At 44.5% G+C, this 9217-nt stretch overlaps 1 protein-coding gene across 2 annotated transcripts in view; it reads right to left on the bottom strand.

Annotated features, from left to right (window-relative positions):
• The window catches only part of abca1b (ATP-binding cassette, sub-family A (ABC1), member 1B), a 35226-nt gene that overhangs the window by 8944 nt on the left and 17065 nt on the right, over positions 1–9217 (bottom strand). For both annotated transcript variants that reach the window (XR_007887035.1, XM_051419770.1), the window contains exons 14-36: positions 8978–9200; positions 8572–8793; positions 8285–8489; positions 8091–8204; positions 7789–7963; positions 7258–7389; positions 6898–7175; positions 6600–6820; positions 6383–6458; positions 6051–6301; positions 5672–5723; positions 5391–5516; positions 5052–5200; positions 4835–4959; positions 4340–4438; positions 4036–4225; positions 3720–3814; positions 1803–1835; positions 1596–1701; positions 1426–1500; positions 828–997; positions 520–697; positions 319–434 (exon numbers count right to left, since the gene is read on the bottom strand). Coding sequence is in view for 1 of the 2 variants with exons in the window: in XM_051419770.1 (XP_051275730.1) it covers positions 319–434; positions 520–697; positions 828–997; positions 1426–1500; positions 1596–1701; positions 1803–1835; positions 3720–3814; positions 4036–4225; positions 4340–4438; positions 4835–4959; positions 5052–5200; positions 5391–5516; positions 5672–5723; positions 6051–6301; positions 6383–6458; positions 6600–6820; positions 6898–7175; positions 7258–7389; positions 7789–7963; positions 8091–8204; positions 8285–8489; positions 8572–8793; positions 8978–9200 (3411 nt within the window). In the remaining variant the exon portion in view is untranslated. The remainder of the gene's footprint in view (positions 1–318; positions 435–519; positions 698–827; positions 998–1425; positions 1501–1595; positions 1702–1802; positions 1836–3719; positions 3815–4035; positions 4226–4339; positions 4439–4834; positions 4960–5051; positions 5201–5390; positions 5517–5671; positions 5724–6050; positions 6302–6382; positions 6459–6599; positions 6821–6897; positions 7176–7257; positions 7390–7788; positions 7964–8090; positions 8205–8284; positions 8490–8571; positions 8794–8977; positions 9201–9217) is intronic.

Genomic DNA, 9217 nt, shown 5'->3' with positions numbered 1-9217 from the left:
AGGTCTAGACTGAACTCTTTATAACATTATTTACAGAGACCCAACAGTACCACCATGAGCAAGACCTTGGAGACAAGGGCAAGGAAACACTTTTCAGCTCAGGACCTGCTACTAGTGCAGTGTGTGGTGTGGGAAAGAGTGTTGTGTTAATACAGTGTAGTGCAGTGTAGTGCAGTGTAGTGCAGTGTAGTACAGTGTAGTACAGTGTAGTACAGTGTAGTGCAGTGTAGTACAGTGTAGTACAGTGTAGTGCAGTGTAGTGCAGTGTAGTACAGTGTAGTGCAGTGTAGTACAGTGTAGTGCAGTGCAGTGAAGTACCCATAGAGCAGCAGCAGCAGGGCGAGCACCGGCAGGTTGGTGGAGGAGACGTAGGCTTTTTGTTGGAAACAGATGAAGATGAAGATGACCAGCGCTGCTGGGACGACGTAGTTACACTGCAGAGACACAAACAACAATTTTTACACACTCTGATATACACACACTCTGTTACAGTGAGGGTGTGTTTGTTTTGTGTCTCACCATGTCCCAGATGAAGTTGGCCACCCAGTAGAGCAGTGGCTGCACTCCACTGATGAACTGCATGTGTTTGGCCTTACTGACCCGCTCCTGGATGAGGAAGACTACAAAGCTGGCTGGGACGAAGGACATAGCGAAAATCACGCAGATGGACACCAGGACATCCACAGAGGTGGTTACCCTGGAGACAGAGAGAGTTAGACACATACACTATCTTCTGTACGGTGACGCCTGGTTGTGGTCAGGTGTGTTTCCTGTCAGGTGCACTTCCTGTCTGTGTTTCCTGTCAGGTGTGTTTCCTGTGTACTCACAGTGCGACCTGGGACAGCTGCTCCTTGGTGAGGTTCAGAGGGTGGTTGAAGGCACTAATGCCGTACTTGCTGGGGTCGCTGCCTGCAGGAAGGTTCGCTCTCAGGATGCCGTTATTCATCACATTGATGAACGCTCCGATACTGTGCCAGCCCTTGTTATTGAACCAGATCTGAGGACAGAGATCAATATTATTATTCATCAATGACCAGAATCAATCAGAGGAACAATAACGATGATTGTTCACAATAAAAGAAGCTTCATTGTGTGTATAAGTCATTTTTAAAATTAGATGATTTTGCAATGAATGAATGTCGCTTTTGAGCGTGCTCGTCTCCATTCAGAGACGTCTGAACAACCCGACTCTGCACATTGATAAAGTTCAACAGCTTGACTGGACAATCACACCAATACCATGGTGCTCTTATTCTGAAAGTCTGAGAACAGGAAGGAAGTGGAACAAAGCAGCTTTGAAATGTTGAATATTTATGAGAATTAAAATCAACTGAACTACTTTTTTTAAATCAGCATTTCTTAAATGTACTTTCTTTCATGATTATCTTTTTTACGGTCGCTCTGATCACTGTGGCGGTTTCTCACCTTCACATTGTTCTTCGTGTCCAAACCGTTGATGAAACCTGACAAACTGTCGAGGAATCGATCTGCAGCCGCGCCCTGAAAACAAACCTAAACAGTTACCACAGACCTTCACACTAAGAGGCTTTCATTGGTGAACTCTGTTCTTGCTGACTGATTGATCGATGACTGACCTTCTGTAACTCAAAGATCTTCCTGACTCGTTCAATGGCGTCGTCGATCTCATTGGCCGGTGGGAGGACCTGTGTGCTCCTCGCACCCAATGAGAAGCCTCCGTACCTGCAGAGAGAAAACAACAACAACAAGATCCAAACAGTGAAAAACAGGAAGCTGACTTCAAGATTCACAAATTAAAATACAGAAGAATTAAGAAGACTAACCTGAATTCATTCACCCAGACCTTGTTCTTCAAACTGAAACACAAGCAAAATGTTACTATTACTGTTACTGTAGTATTACTGTAGTATTACTGTACTATTACTGTACTATTACTGTACTATTACTGTAGTATTACTGTACTATTACTGTACTATTACTGTACTATTACCGTAGTATCACCGTAGTATTACCGTAGTATCTGTAGTATTACTGAAGTATTACTGAAGTATTACTGTAGTATTACTGTACTATTACTGTAGTATTACCGTAGTATTACCGTAGTATTACCGTAGTATCTGTAGTATTACTGAAGTATTACTGAAGTATTACTGTAGTATTACTGTAGTATTACTGTAGTATTACTGTACTATTACTGTAGTATTACCGTAGTATTACCGTAGTATCTGTAGTATTACTGAAGTATTACTGTAGTATTACTGTAGTATTACTGTACTATTACTGTAGTATTACTGTAGTATTACTGTACTATTACTGTAGTATTACCGTAGTATTACCGTAGTATTACCGTAATATCTGTAGTATTACTGAAGTATTACTGAAGTATTACTGTAGTATTACCGTAGTATTACCGTAGTATTACTGTAGTATCTGATGTATTACTGTAGTATCTGTAGTATTACCGTAGTATTACTGTAGTATTACCGTAGTATTACCGTATTACTGTAGTATTACTGAAGTATTACCGTAGTATTACTGTATTACTGTGTATCTGTAGTATTACCGTAGTATTACTGTAGTATTACCGTAGTATCTGTAGTATTACTGAAGTATTACTGTAGTATTACTGTAGTATTACTGTACTATTACTGTACTATTACTGTAGTATTACTGTACTATTACTGTAGTATTACCGTAGTATTACCGTAGTATTACCGTAATATCTGTAGTATTACTGAAGTATTACTGAAGTATTACTGTAGTATTACCGTAGTATTACCGTAGTATCTGATGTATTACTGTAGTATCTGTAGTATTACCGTAGTATTACTGTAGTATTACCGTAGTATTACCGTAATATCTGTAGTATTACTGTAGTATTACCGTAGTATTACCGTAGTATTACTGAAGTATTACCGTAGTATTACTGTAGTATTACCGTAGTATTACCGTAATATCTGTAGTATTACTGTAGTATTACTGTAGTATTACCGTAGTATTACCGTAGTATTACTGAAGTATTACCGTAGTATTACCGTAGTATTACTGTAGTATCTGTAGTATTACCGTAGTATTACTGTAGTATTACCGTAGTATTACCGTAGTATTACTGAAGTATTACCGTAGTATTACTGTAGTATTACCGTAGTATTACCGTATTACTGTAGTATTACTGAAGTATTACCGTAGTATTACTGTATTACTGTGTATCTGTAGTATTACCGTAGTATTACTGTAGTATTACCTTAATATCTGTAGTATTACCATAATATCTGTAGTATTACTGTAGTATTACCGTAGTATTACGTAGTATTACCGTATTACTGTAGTATTACTGAAGTATTACTGTAGTATTACTGTGTATCTGTAGTATTACCGTAGTATTACTGTAGTATCTGTTGTATTACCGTAGTATTACTGTAGTATTACTGTAGTATTACCGAAGTATTACTGTTGTATTACTGTAGTATCTGTTGTATTACCGTAGTATTACTGTAGTATTACTGTAGTATTACCGAAGTATTACTGTAGTATCTGTTGTATTACCGTAGTATTACTGTAGTATCACTGAAGTATTACCGTAGTATTACTGTAGTATCTGTTGTATTACTGTTGTATTACTGTAGTATCTGTAGTATCTGTAGTATTACTGTAGTATCTGTAGTATTACTGTAGTATCTGTAGTATCTGTAGTATTACTGTAGTATCTGTACTGTGATGTATTTCCAGGTGTGTGGTACCTCTTGCCGATGATCTCAGCATAGGTTTTCACCAGGTAGTCTGAGATGTTTCTGCCTGTCAGGTTCTGTAGAGTGTCGGTGGCGCTCAGCTTCATCTGGATAACGACGACGACAACGACAACAACAACAACAACAACGACAACGACGACGACAGCGACAACAATGACGACAAAAGAGTAATTTTAAAAAATGAATACACTAAAAACTAAACATAAATATATAGATATATATTATTATATATAGAGAGAGTATATAAGTATATATAAGTGAGGACATGGGTGCAGTGGTGGTTCAGGTCTACATCAGGCGGTCTGACCTCAGGGGGGGGCAGTCCTCCAGCTCCAGCGGGACAGTCCGGAAGCATCTTCTTCTTGCCGTCGCAGCTGCAGAAACAAGCTGGAGACGGATTGTCCATGGTCCAGTTACCGGAGCTGAAGATCTGCTGGACGCTCTCTGGGACCTCAGGAGTCTGCCAGTCCTCATCGCCCATTGTACAGGGGGCCTCTCTGGGGGGCAAGGGGTAATCAAATAATATGTGTGATTGATTAACCCTTAAAGAGACAGAACTCAGGAGCAATAACATATTGTAATATAATAATCAGTTACTGAGGTCCTCTTACGGGATGGGATGTCCGTCCATGCAGCGAGTCCCAAAGCCTGGAGTGTCCAACAGAGCGCTCAATAACTTCTGCATGTTAGCGTCTCCGGGAGCGTCGTCACTGACACACAAACAACAGGGTGGGACAGTTTAGTACAGTACGAGACAGTTTACTGTAGTGTGGGACAGTTTAAAGCAGTGTGGGACAGTTTACTGCAGTGTGGGACAGTTTAAAGCAGTGTGGGACAGTTTACTGCAGTGTGGGACAGTTTAAAGCAGTGTGGGACAGTTTACTGCAGTGTGGGACAGTTTAAAGCAGCGTGGGACAGTTTAAAGCAGTGTGGGACAGTTTACTGCAGCGTGGGACAGTTTAAAGCAGTGTGGGACAGTTTACAGTAGCGTGGGACAGGGTAGTGTAATGTAGTACAGTATAGGACAGTTTAAAGCAGTGTGGGACAGTTTAAAGCAGTGTGGGACAGTTTACTGCAGTGTGGGACAGTTCAGGACAGTTGTGTACCTGATGAAGGTGACTTGGTCCTCGTACATCCAGGGCTGCAGCTCCAGACTTGGATATTTTCCAAATGGGGGGACGATGAGACTGAAGACCAGAGCGATGCACACGAATACAGCAGGAAGAACAATCTACAAACAAATGTTTCATCAGATTAAATTCAGAATAAAAAGAACCCATTATTATACTTATTACTGTAAATGAGGAGCAGGTTTGAGCGTACCTGAGCGAAGAAGCCCTTCCTGGAGCGTCGAGCGTACAAAAAACGTTTCCAAATCAGAGCCACAAACTGCTGCCTCCTCAGACTCCACCCGCTCACCTGGTACGAGCCCTTACCGTCAGTGCAGTTCAGCCAGTCTGTCTCCCGGCACTCTGAGGTCACATGACACAAAAGAATCCTTACTGCTATCAGCTGCTATGCTAACAGTATGCTAACAGTTGTACGTAATGTGACAGTGTTCATACAGCTGATGGCAGGAGGTCTCACTCTGTTAGAAATGTTGTGTTCAGTTATTACAGAATATTAATGTTTGTTATTAAAGAACCAGGAAGTGGTGAGTACCAGGATCTCCGTCAGACTCGTTGCAGTCATTGTTGTCGTCCTCCGTTAGAGGTCTCAGACAGCTCTGATGGTCTCCTCCACCGAAGGCGTGAGTCCTCCTCCGCCTCCGAACAGGAAGTGTCCCATCTGAACATATACACATTTAATGTTATCTTTAACAAATGTCAGGATGTACACACACACACACACACACACACACACACACACACACACACACACACACACACACACACACAGAGTGATGATTTATTTTAGGTCAAAGGTCAGAGGTCACTCCTTACCTGAAGGCACTTCGGTGTCGACTCCATTATCTTCAGCCACTTTCAGGAAAATCTATGAAACATTAAAAATCATTTAAAGTTAGAATTATAATACAATATATGTCAGATGCTTGTGTTAAAAAGAATCATAAAAATATTAATTCAACATAATTTAACTTTGTGTTTATCTACTAAAGTGTCCTTTAAGATCTGAGCTGTAAATGACATCACTTTACTGTTTACTAAAAAATCTGTTATTTAAGTAATGGTATATTTAAGCAGCTGAAGAACAGAGAGGTTAAATATTTTATATCATGATCATTAATATTTGTTGTATTTGTCAATAAAAATCGGATTATGTCCTTAATGGCTTGGTCATAATGTCTCTAAACTTCGTCACCTCCTCCAGCGTGGTGTCAGACACTCCGTAGCTGGAGATGCCGAGGTCAGGCAGCTTGAGGTCCAGGTCTTTGAAGAGCTTCACGAAGGCCCCGTCCTTGGCGGCACTGTAGGGCAGGACATAGGTCAGCTCGTGTCCAAGGTCCTCCACCAGACGGGCGGCGGGGACATGACACAGGATCAGACCCGAGACCAGGGACACGTCAGGGTGGATGAAGGGGACATCACAGATGGACGCCGCAGGGCCGTTCTCTGAGGACGGAGACATGAGACACAGATCAGACCCACCTGAAGGTGAATAAATAAAACGCTCCACAGGAACAGAGAGCTCACCGATGGTAGCGGCCTCACTTTCATGTTCGCTGCCGAGTCCGGCATCACTGCTGCTGACCGAGGCGCACTCCTCCTCCTGAAACACCCACAACACAGACGTTTCAAAGTACTGCTACTGGCAGAATACTGCAGAAAAAATACTGCACAGATAGAGGACAAAATACTGCACAGACAGAGGGTGTGGGGTTGCAGTCAGGGATCAGGGTGCGGCTCAGACCTTCTTGCTGAAGGACACGGTGCTGGATGAGTTCCTGCAGGAGCTGAGGGAAGGCTCTGGTTCTTTCTTCACAAGCGTCAGGTAGTAGCCTGTCCCCAGCTGGTTCTTCAGGTACAGGGATGAGCCCACGCAGCACAGCTTCCCGTGGGAGATGATGGCGATCCGGTCGCCAAGGATGTCTGCCTCGTCCATGTGGTGCGTGGACAGGATGATGGTCCGACCTGAGAGCAGACAGGAAGTTGAAGTCCGGCCGCCGAGTAAAAACTAGCGATTAAACCGACCCAACGGGACTACTCACCCTGTCTGTACTTAAGCAGCAGATCCCAGATCCCTCTGCGGGCGTAGGGGTCGACGCCGGCAGTTGGCTCATCCAGGATCACAACCTTTGACCCACCTACAAAGGCCAGAGCCACAGATAGCTTCCTCTGCATGCCCCCGGACAGTGCGCTGGCCCTGGAGGTGCGTTTGTGCGGTAGCCCGGTGTCCTGCAGGATCTGCTGGATCTCACCTTTGACCTGTTCCTCTGAGAGGCCTTTGAGCCGGCCATAGAACCAGATATGTTCTTCCACCGTCAGCCTGCAGGGAGCGCCACAACACATGAACAACTGGACGGGAACCTTTTCAAAATAAAAGACCTAAACACAGACTGAGGACTCACATGCTGAAGAGGACGTTGTGTTGGGGACAGACTCCCAGACTCTGTCTGATGGCACTCAGTTCAGTCCGGATGTCTCTGCCTAGGATGTATGCGGTACCAGAGGTTGGAGGGAACAGACCGGTCAGGATGGACCTGCAGGGGAGATGGTTGAGTTAAAGACACCTGATCTGGATCTATAAGCTGAGTTCACACTATATAATTTTAGTCCTGATTTGATGTCCCTACATCAGAGGCAAATTGGTGCTCACTGACACCAGAATAATTTCTAGCAGGATAAATATCTGGTTGTTGTCGGGGGACCAATAAGCTACAGCCCATGAGAGCAGTCTCTCTCCAGCACCACAAAGGAAGCAGAGAACCAGTAGTTCATACACAGTATGGTAACTTCCTCAGATAGCATCACACGCACAAAACTGACACCATTAGGAGTTGTTGTTGAATTGGGCGTGTATCTGATCTAACCACCACCACCTTATTTTAGTGCTTTATTAAATGTGTATTGATTACTGCTGCTGGCTGATCAGAACTCACATGGTGGTGGTTTTCCCAGCTCCGTTGTGTCCCAGGAAGGAGGTGATTTGTCCCTCGTAGAAGCCGAGTGTCAGTCCATCCACCGCCAGTTTCTTCCCATGCCGATAAACCTTCACCAGGTTCTCGATGTAGACACCGGGCTCCAGGTGAGCAGGCTCCTCCTCTATACACACAGCTGGAAGAACAGGAAGTCTCCTTCAGATTAAAAGTCTTACATTGAGTACAGGAGATTAAAATAACACTTGTATTTTTCTATTTCAGTAGCGCCACCGTGTGGTCAATCTACATTACAGCAATCTCACCTTCTGCGTTTTCTTTCCGGTTCAGAGGGACCTTGTTGGACTTTGTGTCTTTCTCTCCGAACCAGTAGGACTTGGTGAAGGGGAAATACCAGGGTCGAGGGATCCCATACTGACCTGAAACGCACAGAAAATTAATCTTAATAAAACTGGATCTGGATCAGTAAACTGGATCTGCGTCTGATGTTAGGTCTCACCTGGAAACACAGCCTCGATGTACCAGGTGAGGACTCCGTACAAGATGGAGTCGAAGTACATCATGATGATGGCGGTGCGGAGGCTGAAGTCGTCCTCCTCCAGAGGACTCGAGACCAGGTTTTTCCACTGGATACCGACTCCCTGCTCTTCGAACAGAGCAAAGTACTCACAGCCGAACCCAAACGCCACAGGAGACAGAAGGCTCTGCGGGGAAGGAGGACACTCTTGACTCACTCTGTCCAATAAAAACACAGCGTCATAACGTTAGAGAGTTTTGGTGTCTTACGGCGAAGACTTTGGCTCCGAAGCCAATGTAGTCCTGCCAAGCAACGCAGAGCACGTAGGGCAGGTAAAGGGTGAAGTAGATTATTCCTCCGCAGGCGGCGGCCAGGTTAGCGCGGGCGAAGGCCGTACTGAGGAGGAAGCACTGCATGATGGTTACCACGGCGAAGGAACCCAGGAATAGGAAGACCACTCCAGGGTCGCTGTAGGGCAGCAGGTTCCCCTTCTGTACAGAAGGACACAACGAGTTCAGGACAAAGACAGATTGATAACAAGTGAGGAACGCTGGCCGTTGATTGACATTAAATATACTGGTCTGGGTATTGTGCGTCCCTGGTCTGGGTATTGTGCGTCCCTGGTCTGGGTATTGTGCGTCCCTGGTCTGGGTTTTGTGTGTCCATGGATGTCACCTTGAGCAGCAGCACCAGCAGTCCAGCGCTGATCAGCAGAGGAATCAGGCTGCTGATGAACCAGCTAAACCACAGGATGCCGTTATTCAATCCCATAATCCTCATCGTCTCCTTCAGCCTGGCTTCCTTCTCATACACCACGCTCTTCAGGATGATCGCCACCGAGTACATCCAGGCCAGAGTCATGAAGAGAGGCATGGAGCGGCTCATCACCCGCAGGAAACTGAAACAGGGGACAGA

Source organism: Dicentrarchus labrax, unplaced genomic scaffold, assembly GCF_905237075.1.
Source record: "Dicentrarchus labrax unplaced genomic scaffold, dlabrax2021, whole genome shotgun sequence".
Lineage (NCBI taxonomy): Eukaryota > Metazoa > Chordata > Actinopteri > Moronidae > Dicentrarchus > Dicentrarchus labrax.
Note: the sequence above shows the minus strand (reverse complement) of the source record. Positions and strands in the feature narration are given on the sequence as shown.